At 33.5% G+C, this 14919-nt stretch overlaps 1 protein-coding gene across 11 annotated transcripts in view; it reads right to left on the bottom strand.

Moving 5' to 3' along the window:
* BIRC6 (baculoviral IAP repeat containing 6) overlaps positions 1-14919 on the bottom strand; it is a 197178-nt gene that overhangs the window by 56791 nt on the left and 125468 nt on the right. For all 11 annotated transcript variants that reach the window (XR_012511857.1, XM_074378695.1, XM_074378697.1 and 8 more), the window contains 5 exons: positions 10722-10853; positions 9273-9440; positions 8086-8259; positions 6638-6834; positions 1303-1603 (listed from right to left, as the gene is read on the bottom strand). Coding sequence is in view for 10 of the 11 variants with exons in the window: in XM_074378695.1 (XP_074234796.1) it covers positions 1303-1603; positions 6638-6834; positions 8086-8259; positions 9273-9440; positions 10722-10853 (972 nt within the window). In the remaining variant the exon portion in view is untranslated. The remainder of the gene's footprint in view (positions 1-1302; positions 1604-6637; positions 6835-8085; positions 8260-9272; positions 9441-10721; positions 10854-14919) is intronic.

The raw sequence follows: 14919 nt of genomic DNA, 5'->3' as shown, positions 1-14919 counted from the left end.
ACTAAAATAAGTATATACAATCGACATATGACACCAACCAGGATTTATTTAGCATATAGGCACTGTAATTTAATATCAATTATTATAAAAACTTTTAAAATTAGGTCAACATTTTTGAAGAATTCCATCAATACAAAAATACAAGAGAAAAAGTATATACATTGAATACTCAACAGCCTTAGAGTTACAGGGTCCACAAATAAATTAATATAATTTTATTGGATTAAATATACTTTGTTGTACAGGGTTTAACAGTGTATTAATTCTAAATGGCATGTGACAGGCTTCACCTCTAATCAAAACCATATGATTTTAACATAAAAATATTAATTCTCAAATGTCATGGTCACTGATTAAAGAATTAGAGGCAAACCAAGTGAAAATATACTTGGTAGGCCACCCTAACTATGATTTTTCTTTGTTTCCTTCTATTAACAAAAAAACTGCCAGTCCAATGGAAATAATCACCATATCTTTCATTATTATTCTCTATTATTACTATTATATTATAAAATACATTATTCAGTAATAAATTTTTATACTATTTTCCTCATTCTGTTCTCTTTAAATACTACTACCAGATTTCTGAAGAATTGTTAAAAAACATTGTCATCACATCATTACTTCACTTAACATATTTTAACAAATCTTCATTGCTATTCAGAATAAAATCTGAAGTTCTTACGAAGCCTTTCCCTCCAGCTGCTTTCAGTAATAGCTTTTAAAATGAGCTCTCAGTGCTGCTTTATGCAAATTTCATCAGCAAATCTATCCCCTCTTATATAACATGAGCATGTAAACACTACCCAAATAATTCCTACATTCTGAAGTAACTCATTCGCAACCTACATTGACTATATCCTTCAAGGCCCCACTAAAAACAATACTACTTTATTCACATTGCTGGGTAGTAAGAAAATAATCTCACACCTGTGATCCTCCATAATACTGCAATTTTTATAACTTGTTAAGTTTATGTATGTACAGGGATTCCTCATTGTTATTACTGGAGGACATTAGCTACTTGAGGTCAGGATTTAAATACCTGCTTCATCTTTAAATGCCTCCAATGATGCCTGGCAGTTTTGTAAACACTCAATAAATACTTTCTGAATGAATAAAAAAGTGAAAATGAAGATTCTTTAGAATTTATTATGTCAAGTATTGGAACTAAGGAGCCAATAACAAATCATTTAGGAGCTAAATTACTAAAGAAATAAATGATGCCTAATAGGCAATGATCTAAGTAACTTTTACACAACATACCTATGTTAAATTTCACCAATAACACTAAACACTTACTTCCTTCTCCATCATCTGTCACTCCCAATACCAAGCGAAGAAGGCATTGGGCATGTTTTCTCTCTTTCAGTAGCACTTCAGCATAGCCCGGAAGACGAAGAAATAATCCAAAAGCAGCCAAAGAATGGGCAGGTATGGGAGACATGGTCTGTACTGCTGACTTGATAGGTGGAGGTTCAGCTGCAATGGTTTCTGGTGCTTCATAAACTAATTCCCCCGACTGTTCAATAGTCACCCATTCAAACTGATCACTATCTTTTGGCTTTTCCTGAGTGGTAGATGTTACAACTGGAGCACTCACCTAAAGAAAAAACATTTTGTTTGACTCTTTGTTTGTTTCAACATCAGTTTCAAATTAAAGACTCAAATTCAAATGATCTCTTTAAAATACAAGAATATAAAAAATCAATAAAGGGACAGATTTTTAAAAATGAGTTACATGCCAAGTATCTCTACTTTAAAGGTTAATACTTTTCCCTTTGTAATTAAGTATCAGTAGACAGATTCTTTGAGACATAAATATCTGTTTTACACTTTATCCATTAGAATTAGGATTTTTATAATGCTTGCCTTAAATAATAATTATTATAATGGTGGCGAGATGGTGATTTTCCTAATTTTACCATTCCTTCTACATTTGTTAGTTGGCAATGAACTGTAAGCAAAAACATTTTCTTCTCTATTTATTCATTCATTTAGTAACTTATATCAGTATGGATCCTAATTTTACTCTATAGGTTATAATCTATTACAATCATTTTATTTAATGCTCAAGTAGACTCAGATTTGGTCAGTGGGACCTCCTTAAAGCAGGCTTCTGTATCTGGGCTCATCCTGTACATTCTCTGCTCCAGTGCTAGAATTTATTCAAGGGGCACTGATTTCTTTTAGTGGAAACAGTTATTTAAAAAAGAAGATACGGGACACAGGTATGCACACATTGCTGGGGGGGAATCTGATTTCATGCCCTACAAGCAAACAAATCTAGGAAAAACAAGAATAGACACATGTATCTATGTGATTACACATACAGACAAAATTTGTAGCCTACATATACTTTTCCAAATGTTAGGGTCATAAATTACAAATAAAGGTAACAGAGTTGTTACAGATTAAAGGAGACTAAAGAGGCAACTAAATGCAATATATGATCCTGAACTGAATTTCTGACCACCATCTCCCTCATCGCATGCAAAAGGAAACTGAGTTTTTTCCCTTTTGTCTCTAAGAACATTAGTGGGACAACTGGCAAAATGTGAATAAGATCTGTTCACTGATTTACTTTACTGTTAACTACAGGTGACATTTTCTTGTTTCTTTGCATTTCTAGTAATTGTTTTATTATATCTTGTTGATAAGATGTAGTAACTTAATTTTTTTTAACTTTTTTAAAAAATTATTTTTAAGGGGAGTAACTAGGTTTATTTATTTATTTTTTAATGGAGGTACTTGGGACTGAACCCATGACCTCATGCATGCTGAACAGGCACTCTACCACTGAGCTATATCCTCGCCCCCTAACTCTTAATTCTATAACACACTCTGGAGTGTGTTCAGTTTTATTTTAGAAGATAGTTAAATTATCACTGGGTCCCCTTGAACTTATAGAGGCTTCTGTAATTTATCAGGAGGGCCTATTTTGGTTTTTGCCCTTATTCTTCAAGTGAATCCTTTATTACTAGAATGTCACCCTTACTCTTAATGTGTGGCTCACTTGCAGTTCCAATGGAAAAGCCAAGATTTTTAGCTCTAATTTGGAAGGAATAGAACTGCAAAGTCTGTCTTCTTCATGATGGACAGAAGCTGAAATCTCTGGAAAGCTCTTTCAGCCTTCTAGCTCTTGCTCACCTCCAGTAATTCAGGATCCAGCTACAGCTATGTAGGAATTAATGTGCAGAATTTAGACCTCCCCTATCTGTGGCTCTCTCCTTTCTGAATTCCTTCCCATTTAATTTCCAGCCAGCATGAATGAACCAAACTCCTCTGTAGCTTTTGCTTGAGATCTACGTGACCCATCCCACACAGACTGAGGAGTATTCTCAGGAGAAAAGTCATGTACACACTCATCTCACCCAATGTAGTTTCATTCTTTCTGTGTTTAAATCCTCTCCAATCAATATCTGCCTGCTTTTGGTCACTCTCCAGAGCCTCTGAACAGTTGTTTTTTTTTTTTAAATAGGCTGTCCAGAGTTTATAATTATATACACAAGAGAGTTAATCCTATACCTGTTAGTCTACCATTATCAATTTACCTCTTATGGAAAGAGAAGTGGTGGTTGAGGGAATTGTACAAAGTTCTCTTCACTGGGTATATATAAAATGCTAGAATGGCACTTTTTTGTTTCCTTTTACACTTCAAAGATGTAAATCCCTGGCTCCCAAGGTTTCTGTTGAAAGGTTAGTTGTCAGTGTGATTGTTAAGAAAGTTATGGGTTACTTCTTGGGGGCTGGTTTTAAGCTTTTCTCTTTGTTTCTGTTTTTTTTTTAGCAGTTTATCTCAATGTTCCTAGGCGTGGATATCCTGCTTGGGGTTTAGAAAGTTTCTTGAATTTTGAATTGAGGTTTTATATCAGTTTTGGAAATTTTCAGTATTGCTTCTGTTCTTGTTTCAATCCACTCTTTTTCTGCAACCATCAATTCATGTTAGAATTTTTCACTTCTAGATATGTGTCCATATATGTGTACTCTTTTCATTCCTTATACATTCTATGCTTTGGTTGGATGATTTCTTTGGGTGCATCTTCCATATCACTAATTTTGTAATCTGTCATTTCTAATCTATCAAAAAAAATCCATCTAACAATTTTCTTAATATGACATATTAGGAATATCCAACCCATTCTATAAGACAGTATTACTCGGATACCAAACCCAGACAAAAACATCATAAGGAAGTATAGACCGAAATTTGTTACTGATTTCCCTGTATACTTTGCTATATAATACATCACCATAAAACAGTGACTTAACACAACACAGATTTATTATCCTAAAAAAGCCAGAGGTCAGAAATCCAAAAAGGGTCTCAGGGAGCTAGAATCAAAGCTTTTGACCCTAAATATCAAGCGGTCCTTATAGAAGCTCTCAGGGAGTATCAGTTCCTTGTGCTTTCCAGCTTCTAGAGTCTGTTCACATTTCTTGGCTTTTGGCTGCTTCATTTGAACCTCTGTTTGCACAGTCACATCCTCTCCTTTGACTTTGCTACCACTATCACATAACTTTCTCTACTGCTGGCTTCTGTTCAGATGGCCGAGATCTATAGATATTATGCCTTATATCTTCAAACAGCCCTCTGTATGACTGAATGCTCTAACATCTTGATTTTTCTGAGGTACCAACAAAAGTTGAATAGCCACATCCTTGGCTTTTTCTCTAGAGCATGCTTTTCCGACAGTGATTCTCTAATTTTAGCATCTTTTGCAATCTGGATAGGTTGAAAATTTCCTAAATTGTCAAGCTCTGGTTGCTTGTTGCTTAATACTTCCTCCTTCAATTTATCTCTTTCTTCTCACATTTTATTATAAGCACCAGAAAGAAAACAGGTATCTTCATACTCAGCTTGGAATTACAGCTAGCTAACCACGTTCATCACTTCCAAGTGCTGCCTTCCACATCCAGGACACAAATAAGCTAAGATTTCTGCCACTAAAAGACACGGATCTTTTTTTTTTCCCCACAGTTTCTAATAACATATTCCTCATTTCCTTCTAAGCTGCACCATTAGCACTTTTAACATCCATATTTCTACCAACACTCTGCTTAAGACAATTTAGGTATTCTCTAAGATACATAGGTTTTCTCTACCGTGATCCTTACTTTCTCCTGGGCCCTCACAGGCAGAGGTTTTAAGATCCATATTTCTACTGTCTGTTCAAGACAATCTCGACTTCTTTTTATCATGCTCAAACTTCTTTCATACTCTGACAATTACCCAATTCTAAAGTCACTTATACACTTTTAGGTGTTTTTACAGCAGCACCCAATTTCCAGGTACCAATCAATATAAGGAATCATACTGAATACTGAATTAGGAAAGTCATTTTCATTGAGCATAATCTTGAGAATGTTGGTGTCTTTTCCATTTCAAACTTTTAGCTATGTCATTACATTTTCTATAAAGAAATAAAATTTTACTCATATTTTTCTATGACAGTCACTTCCTATCATGATTATATCACCTTAAAATTAAAATATCATAAGAGTTCTTTGACTAGCAGGTAAGCAATAACCATTTACAGAATAGATATTATTGTGGACTGAACTGTATACCCCCTCAAAGATGTGCTTGAGTCCTAATCCCCAGTACCTGTGAATGTGAGCTTATCTGGAAATAGGGTGGATCCTAAATCCAATAAATGGTGTACTTATAAAAGGAGGGAGATGCAGAGACACACATATACACAGAAAGAAGATAGCCATGTGAAAATGCAGGCAGAAACTGGAGTGATGCTGCTATAGGCCAATGAATGCCACTAACTGCCAGCAAATTAGTAGCTAAGAAGAAGCAAGGAAGGATTCTCCCCTAGAGCCTTCACAGTGAGCATGGCTCTAGCTTAACACCTTTATTTCAGACTTACAGCTTCCTGAACTGTAAGAAAATAAGTTTCTGTTGTTTGAAGCCACCCAGTTTCTGGCACTCTGTTATAGCAGCCATTAGTTGCAGGCATATACAGATATATACATGTACACACACACACATACACAAACACACACATACACACACACACACACACACACACACAGAGTACATAAAATTAGATACAATAATCCCCCTACTTCATTCAACAAAAATAAAAAGCTTGGTATTTACAACTCTCCATGCATGACATTCCCCCCCATAAATAAAAGAACACTGAAAAGTACACACCTCAATAACAGTAACATTAATGAACAGATGAAGAGGTTAAATTAATGTTTTTAAAACTACTTAAAATGGAAATGGCACCTAAAAAGAAATAAAAATTAAGCAATAATGTTATTCGGGTAGAAGTATACACAACTATTTTACTCTTCCATTTCCAGGAATATCCATAATTAATCACACCTTAAAGAGAAGCACAGAAACAAAAATGTTACAGTGTGACAACTATAAATTAAAGTTAAGTGCTACAGTGTGATGACTTTAGCAAATGTGCTTGGTCTTCAACATTTCTTCAGTATCAACTAATTCTCACAAAGCTCTGTATAGGCTGAGCTTTGAAAGATTTAAACAGTACTCAGAAGACTATAAAGGAAAGGGTACTTCCAAAAAGATTAAGGTAAACACAAACCAAAAAAAAAAGAAGGAAAATTCTTCACCATGTAATGATATAGTCAATCAGGAATCTTATCTTACCTGTTGAATTACTTCTGGATATAGCATGGGTAGTCTTTCTGCAATAAGAGCCAGTCCACCCATTCCTGCAAAGACTTGTAATGGTGACTGAATGGGACAGGTTTCAAGTAAAGATTCATCCAATATTCCATCCATACATTCATCACTTGGAGTGAGGGCCTCATCATCAGGACAACTACCAAGTAAATCTCCATGATCTAGAAGAATAAATTGCAAATAACAGCTTAGAGAGGACGTATTTTTACAACACATTTTCATTTATAGAGCAGATATTGTTGTCATCTCTCTACTCAGCAGAAGAGTGTAATAATCTTAAGTTATTCAGATATAACTACTTTAAGGCTAGGCGCTACAAAAATGTTTTTAAATGACTTCTAATATTGCTCCCTAGAGTCTGGCTACTCAAAGTACGGTCCTAGACCAGTAAGTGTCAGCATCAGCCTGAGAGCTTTTGAAATGTGGAATCTCTCAGGTCCCACTCAAGACCTACTGAATAGGTATCGGCATTTTTATGATTTATAAGAATACTGAAATTTGAGAAGTACTGTCCTTTATTTAGGGCAAATAAGTAAGACATCAGAGACTTGCAGAAAATACTAATATATGTACACTCTAAAGTATCCAATTAGGAAAAACTGAACAATGACAAAGACTTTTCTTACTGAAAACTGAAAGTTGCACCACACAGGTTTAACTTTGAATCATTCACAGAGGAAAACCAAGTTATGCTCACACATAGCCAGACCCTATGAACATAAAATAGACAAATAATCCTACTGAAAATTTGTGTAAAGGAAACATATTAAAATTTAGTAAAGAATACAAAAGGCTAATAAATAAACACTGAACTTTAATCATGAGAAAAACTGAACATAAATGAGATAACATCGTATCCCACACTATGAAAACCCTGCTTAATTACCATTTATAGTAGTGAAAAACTGGAAAAATCAGAATGTTTCAGCAGTTGATAAAAAGATAAATTTTGTTATATCCATATAAAAAATAGGCAATAAAAATGCACATTTAGAAATACTGAATTGAACATGTAAAAGTAAAAAGGTAAGACATATATAATCCTACTTTTCTTCGAGAAAAAATAATTTATGAGCATGAAATAACACTCAGTATAAATTATCAGTAAACTGGAATTCTAAATTGGGGTTTTCACTTTGATTATAAAATTATGAACAATTCCCATGGCTCATAGAGAAATGTTAGAAATTAAAGCATATGGGCCATAAAATAAGTGATGATACATAAGGAATTAAGAATAATTTCTAATGGAAATAATGGCAATTTTCTATATTTACAAAATAACTCAGTCATAGAGTAAAAAGAATCTCATTAAGTTGATGTAATAAAAATATAAATTAAGTCATCAGCTATAGAAACCCTTGCCTGCTCAGACTACAAACTGTAATTTTAAACAAGTATCATACACATACCTTTTTCAGGGTGTAGTCTTTTAAAAGAGTCTGTTTTTGACAGACTTGGGTCTGTAATAACTCTTGATCCCAATTTAACAGTCAGATCTATTGAACGATAACCTTGAGGAAGTTTTCGGTCATATAGGAGAGTTAAAAGTTGGGCAAGTGTCATTTCAGCTGGTAATGGTTGGCCTAAAAGTGACATAACAAAGTTAAATTTAGAATTCAAGTGGGAGACATTTACTTGATTTGATTCAATTACTTAATGCTTTTACTAAATTACAGGTAAGAGTCTGATTTTGACACTGATTTCAAAACAATTTAAAAACAGCTCATGGAAAGTTCAAAACTTAAATCTATTTCTGACGTGTGAACAATAATGTCTATACAAAATGTTAAATAGTTGCTAACCAAATCCCACCAAGATCTTCTGAGCCATGATGAATTAAAAAAAAAAAAGAACCACTTTCATAAATGTGCGGTTGGCAAATCTTTTCCATAAAAGGCCAGATAATAAATACTTCAAGCTACGGAGGCCATAAGGTCTCTGCTGCAAACACTAACTCTACTGTAGCACGTGACAGCTCTGAACGGTACGGAAAGTAATGAGCACAGCGGTATTCTTATAAAACTTCTTTACAAAACGACGCATCCAGTCCACCAACCAGTTTACTGATCTCTGCTATAATTCAACAATGTAAAGTTAAGAAGGAAAATCAAAGTCAAGTAGCAATTTGATTATAATGATAACGCACAAAAACTGACATTCCCTTAACCAATGGAAAGTATGCTGGTCAAAGAATTTGTTTTAGGTGGAGAGGAACCTTAACGATCAGTGGTACATCTAAGAATTCCACTTTGAGAACTAGTTCTTTAAATTTTGCCTCACACTGCATCCTATATAATTTGTCATGAACTCACTAAAATATTAATTACTGATCATTCTATGGCACATTCATAACAAAATTTAGAAAGCTACTAAAGTTTAAAAAGACAACATTATAGTGTCAAAAAGGATATAAAACAGGTTATTCCCTATTTTGTTCTCACTTTCTCTTGCAGGGAGTTGTATGGACAAATTCTCACTAAATTATTTATCTCATCAATGGCACCTGATTAAACATGACTCTGGTGATTACACATCTGATTTATACAGTTGTAAGATTATTAAAATATCTTATATGTTTTATCATTGTGAACATTACCGGCCAAGAGTTTGTGAAACAGGTGAAACACAGGGACGGTAATTATTTTGTTGGCGGCCTCTGCTCCTGAGGAAGCATTTCCTATTTTATCGGGCATCGTCCTCCCTCTCCTGGATGGTGGGCGAGGTGGTGTAGCTGACACAGCACGTTTAGATTGGGATTTCAATCCTAAAAGAAAAAAAATTCCCTAAGAGTCTATAAAGCCAACACATTAATGAAGTAAAGGTGTATTCCTACAATATATTACTGAAGTGCCGTATTCCTAACTAATGCCAAAAGATAGAAATGCTGCTTCTCATTTAAATAGATGAATAGATGGAATACAAGGGATTTTTACGGCAATGAAATTATTCTGTATGATACTATAGTGGTGGCTACAGGTCATCATGCATTTGTCAAAACCCATAGAATATACAACATCAAGAGTGAACCCTAACTATGGACTTTGGTTGATAATAATGTGTACACGTTGGGTCATCGATTGTACCAAATGTGCCACACTGATGAGGAATGTTGAGGGTAGGGGAGTATATATGTGTGGGTGGGGAGGGCTTTGTGGGAACTCTCTGTATTATCTGCTCAATTCTGCTGAGAACCTGAACTGCCTTAAAAAAAAAAAAAAGTCTATTAACAAACAAACAAACAAAAATCTGATCTATTGATTCTATTTGTCATTCATTATACTACATGAATAACTTTGCATTTGTAATTACTTTTCAAGAAAGTATAAATATTATTAACTCCTATATCTCTGAGATATGTAGAGATAACTGTCCATTTACTAGAAAGTAGTTTTGTGCAAATATGTCTAGGAAATCCTATGTTCTTAATTTTTCTCCGAGTAGGATAGATTAAACCAATACAAAGGTCTCCTATTTGAGGAGTAAGGTAATCTAGGCTGAGCCTTCTCTTCTGAACTAAGAATTTTGTTAAGGAAAATATCCTCCAAAATCATAACTTATCTAGGCCATTTTTTCCTTCTTCCTGCACCTAATAGTAAAAACTCATCTTTCAACCAATTTTCTTTTATTTTTATTTTCTAATTTATGTAATGAACACAACGTCATAAGCGAAAACTAGTGAATACTTTTTCATTTAGCTTTTTTTTTTTTAAAAAACAAGGTTATAGAAAAATTCCTTAACACTTAGGGGACTTGTAAGAGTATAACCGTCTGTAAACTGTCAAGCTGAAGTGGAACATCTAAATGATTTACACATATTCCATATCTGATGAAATATGGTGAGCATAAAATGAGTTTAATAATTCCAGTGCCAAAGAGTAATGGATTTCTGGTGCAACAGTTGAGTAATAAGTAATATTAAGACATCATCACACCAGCTTTTTTACATTAATACTTTTTATTACATGAAGTTCCTGTAAATATAAATTGTTACATTTTATAGAAACCTAAACAAAATCAAGATTATAGAGAAAAAAAGAAAGTATACCTGAAGCAACAACAACACTGTAATTGTCCTGAAATCCATTTTCTGCCTTGACTTTTTCCTTCTCTTCATGGTTCTTCTTTTCTTTGTCATCTTTTTGTTCACTAATTAGTTTAGCAGTGATACTTGGTGTATCTATAAGAAAATTTTACATAAAATACATTGCTTTTCAAAATCATTAAGAAGGGAAGCAATGAATATCTTAGGGGATAATTACACAAGATTATATCACCACTAGTAAAAAGGCAACGTAAGTGAATTTTGAAGAAATGTTATAAGGGGAAGTCTGACATTCCATTCTTGCTGATTTTATCGATGAGATGAGAGAGCTTATTAATTTAAGCCAGGATACTTAAATTCCAATCTCTAGAAAATATTACATATTACAATAGTACCACCTCTAGAGGCAGTAAAAACCATTACCAAAAACATTTGCTTTATTTTACACATAGCTCAATTTGCCTGCTACCTACATCTTTTTCGGTTCTCACAACATGTATATCAAGAAAGCATACTGTTTTCAAATAAGGAAATAGCCTTCGCAAGGTTACTGATACAATCTGTAAAGGGCAATATGGAATTCAAGCTCAGTACTCACCCTAAAGCATTACATTAGAACTTATTCTACAAATGGTGGTATAAAGGAACAAATTTAAGTAACAGAGATTTCTGGTTTTGTTGTTTTTAGTTAGGAATCTTAGATAACAAAGTAATATGTTTTACCAGTACTTCAAGAATGAATACTAAGGACTTTCACAGATTGTTGTAACTCTCATAATTAATATTTTCTTTAATTCCTTGAATATCACATGCTATTATAAACCATGAAACAAATGATCTGATTTAACCATTAAGAAACCCAAAAAGCTGGATAAACTGTTTTGATATTAAGAACGTTTTTCACTAAGTGGGTATGACTGATACAGATTCTCTTTTACTTTTCTAACTTAACACAATTATGATCCGGTGCTTTATTGTAATGTTACAAAGGTGAAATGATCAAATTTTAAAACAGTATCTTTTGTATTATCTCCTATTTTGTAGCTTTCTTTGAATATCTGAAAATATCCCAGTAATCTCAATTTCTTGAACTTCTTTCTAACTATGACTGCCTTTTGACAGCTTCTATACTTATTAAAAAAAAAAAATTTGACCACTGTAAATACAGTAGTTCCTTCTTATCTACGGTTTCATTTCTGCGGTTTCAGTTACTTGTGATCTGAAAATACTAAATGAAAAATTCCAGAAATAAACAACTAATAAGTTTTAAATTGCCTGCTGTTCTGACTATCATGATGAAATCTCACGCCTACTGGCTCCATCACACCTGGGATTCCCAACTATCTCACTATCTGCTCCTGACATCCAATCATCGATGTCAGTCGTCATGGCTGGAAAACCCAGCAAGGATCACCCAAGGCAGATGATCCTCCTTCTGGTCTTCCTTTGGATGTACTGTCAGAGTATCTAAAGTAGCCTAACGCTACGTCACAACACCTGTGTCATTCACCTCACTTCATTTTATCACATAGGCATTTTATCATCTCTTATCACAAGAAGGGTAAGCACAGTATAATAAAATTATTTTGAGAGACAGAGAGAAAGAGGGAGAGAGGACACACTCACTGAACTTTTACTACAGTATATTGTTATAACTGTTCTATTTTATTAATAGTTATTGTTGTTACTCTCGTACTGTGTTCTCACCTAAAATTAAAACTTTATCATAAATATGTATGGATGGAAAAAAACATAGTATATACAGGGTTCATTACTGTCTGTGGCTTCAGGCATCCACTGGGGGTCTTAGAACATATGATCTGCATATAAAGGGGGACCACTGTAGATACATAATGCAACAATACATTCTACTTTCTCACAGAAACAACAAAGCAACCCAAAATGGCAAAAAATACTTATACAAGTCAGAGGGAAATATTTAAGAAAAAAAAATTCACACAACTAGTCATAGCTCATTAGGTGATAAGAATTTACATTCTTTATTTTTATATTACTGTGTTACCTAAGTTTTCTAACTAAATAAAAATTTTAAAAAACAAGAAATAGTGTTAATATAATGTTACCTCAATAAATACCATTCAAATACTAAAAGATATCACTGAGAAAAATTTTTTCTCAAGTTTGTTTGAAATTGTTCGGATTTGAATTTCCACTTCTGGCCAAGATGAAATAACAAAGACCAGATTTATTCTCCTACCTTAAATAACTAAAAGTTAGGAGAACATATGATATAGTGGTTTTCAGTATACTGGGCATCAGGAGGCAGGACAGGACACCTGAGTGTGTGGAAATAAATGTGGTGAGCCCTACGATTGCACCAGCTTACTTCCTGCAATTCCCCAGACCACAGTTCAGGACAACCCAGGTACCACACAAGGTGAGGATACAGAGCTAGGAGTCCAGGAAGACAAAGGCAGTTTTGGCTGCACTTCACATGGCACACTCCAAGGAGGAGAGATCAGCATAGACAGAGAGCCACAGAGATCTATAGAGGATCTCCTCTGAGTCTGCAGTGCAAACTGACAAGCATTACATACAAGGAAATCACCTAAAGGCAAGGAAAATACTTCTCAAAAGTAGCAAGGGAACAACCCCAGGCTCTAAAATAAGGATTAGAAAATATCTAGTATTCCCAATGCCCTAGTGAATTCCTAATAGTTTTCAGAAGGACATTACCTCAGCAGCAGGGCCAAATTAGCCTTAGACCTCCGTTTTCAAATGTGGTACCCTATTACTAATCCAATACAGTATCTATTTAAAATTAAGTTCATTAAAATTAAAACTTTAGTTTCTTGGTCTCACCAGATACATTTCATGTGCTCAAAAGCTACTGCACCAGATAGTGTAGATTTATAAAAAATTTCCATCATCACAGTAAGTTCTTCCCTACATTAAAAGCTGCTCTGGTCCCACCTAACAAAGCTTAAAAGCTGGCCCTAAAAGTAACACTGTTTTCAAGTAATATAACCATATCTCAAAAAAAATTAAAAATATTTATTAGAATACAAAAATAACCATGACCCAGAAAAGTAAAGCACATTGTCAGGCATCCAATAAAATTTTCAAGGCAAATACAGAAGAAATAACACACACCCCACAATAAGGAGAAAAAAGAAAAACAACATAAACAGGTCAATATATTTAAGATGACAGATGAAAGCTTGCACACTTTAAATGAAGACAAGGATATATAAAAAGAGAGGAGAGTGATGGGGAGACAGAATGTATTTGGGAAAATAATAGCCAAAAACCTTCTAAATTTGATGATATTTATAAATCCACAGATTCAAGGAAGTCCAAAAACCCAAATCATAAGAAACATTGAGAAAACTATAAGGCATATTACTTAATAATTACCAAATTGCTTAAAAACAATGATAAAACTTGTAAAAGGAAAAACACTGACAAATAAACTTTATTATTTGAAAGCAATATAGTCAAATGCTATAGGAGGTGGGTAAAATAACTGACTAAAATTTTTTGGATTATTTGTTTTCAAATATGTTAATAAAATACATATGCACAAGTTAATACATTATAAAATATGGCTAAAGATCACAAATACACTAAACAGAAGATAAACTCAGTATTTGTAAAGAAAAATAAAAATTTGTTAAATTTCAAGTTATTTTGTAATATGTGTACACTTTCCCATTATCAAGTTAAATGTATGAAATCTCAAAAACTGAATTTCAGTACTCTTCCCCACTTCCTTCCTTCTTTTAATTAATTAATTAGTTATAAATTTGTTCTTCATCTTGTAGAAGGAAGAGTCTGGGAAAGTTGAAATTTAGAAAAAAGTTTGTAAAACCAAATTTTCACAAAAGGTTAGCTGGAACAGGTAAGGTAGATATTTTCAAGTAAGAAAAAAAGCTTACACATTTATAATATACTCTAACATTTTACTGTGTAACTTGTAAAAGTGTAGGAAAGAATTCAATTTTACTCACTTGTGTTAGATGTAGTGACTAAAACTGGTAAAGAATCTTTTCTACTTTATTTTCTCGAAGTGATCATATCCATTTATATGGTTTAACTTACCATCTATGTATGGTAACAACTCCCAAATCTCCTCAACTCAGTCTTTTATTATAAGTTCAGATTTCTATTTCCAACTAATAAACAAATAATGCCAGTTTTTTTCTGAGATACTCCTTCAGTGATCAGTATTGCTTAAAGA

Source organism: Camelus bactrianus, chromosome 15 (genome assembly GCF_048773025.1).
Source record: "Camelus bactrianus isolate YW-2024 breed Bactrian camel chromosome 15, ASM4877302v1, whole genome shotgun sequence".
In the NCBI taxonomy this organism is placed as follows: Eukaryota; Metazoa; Chordata; class Mammalia; order Artiodactyla; family Camelidae; genus Camelus; species Camelus bactrianus.
This window is presented reverse-complemented; position numbering and strand designations above follow the sequence as displayed.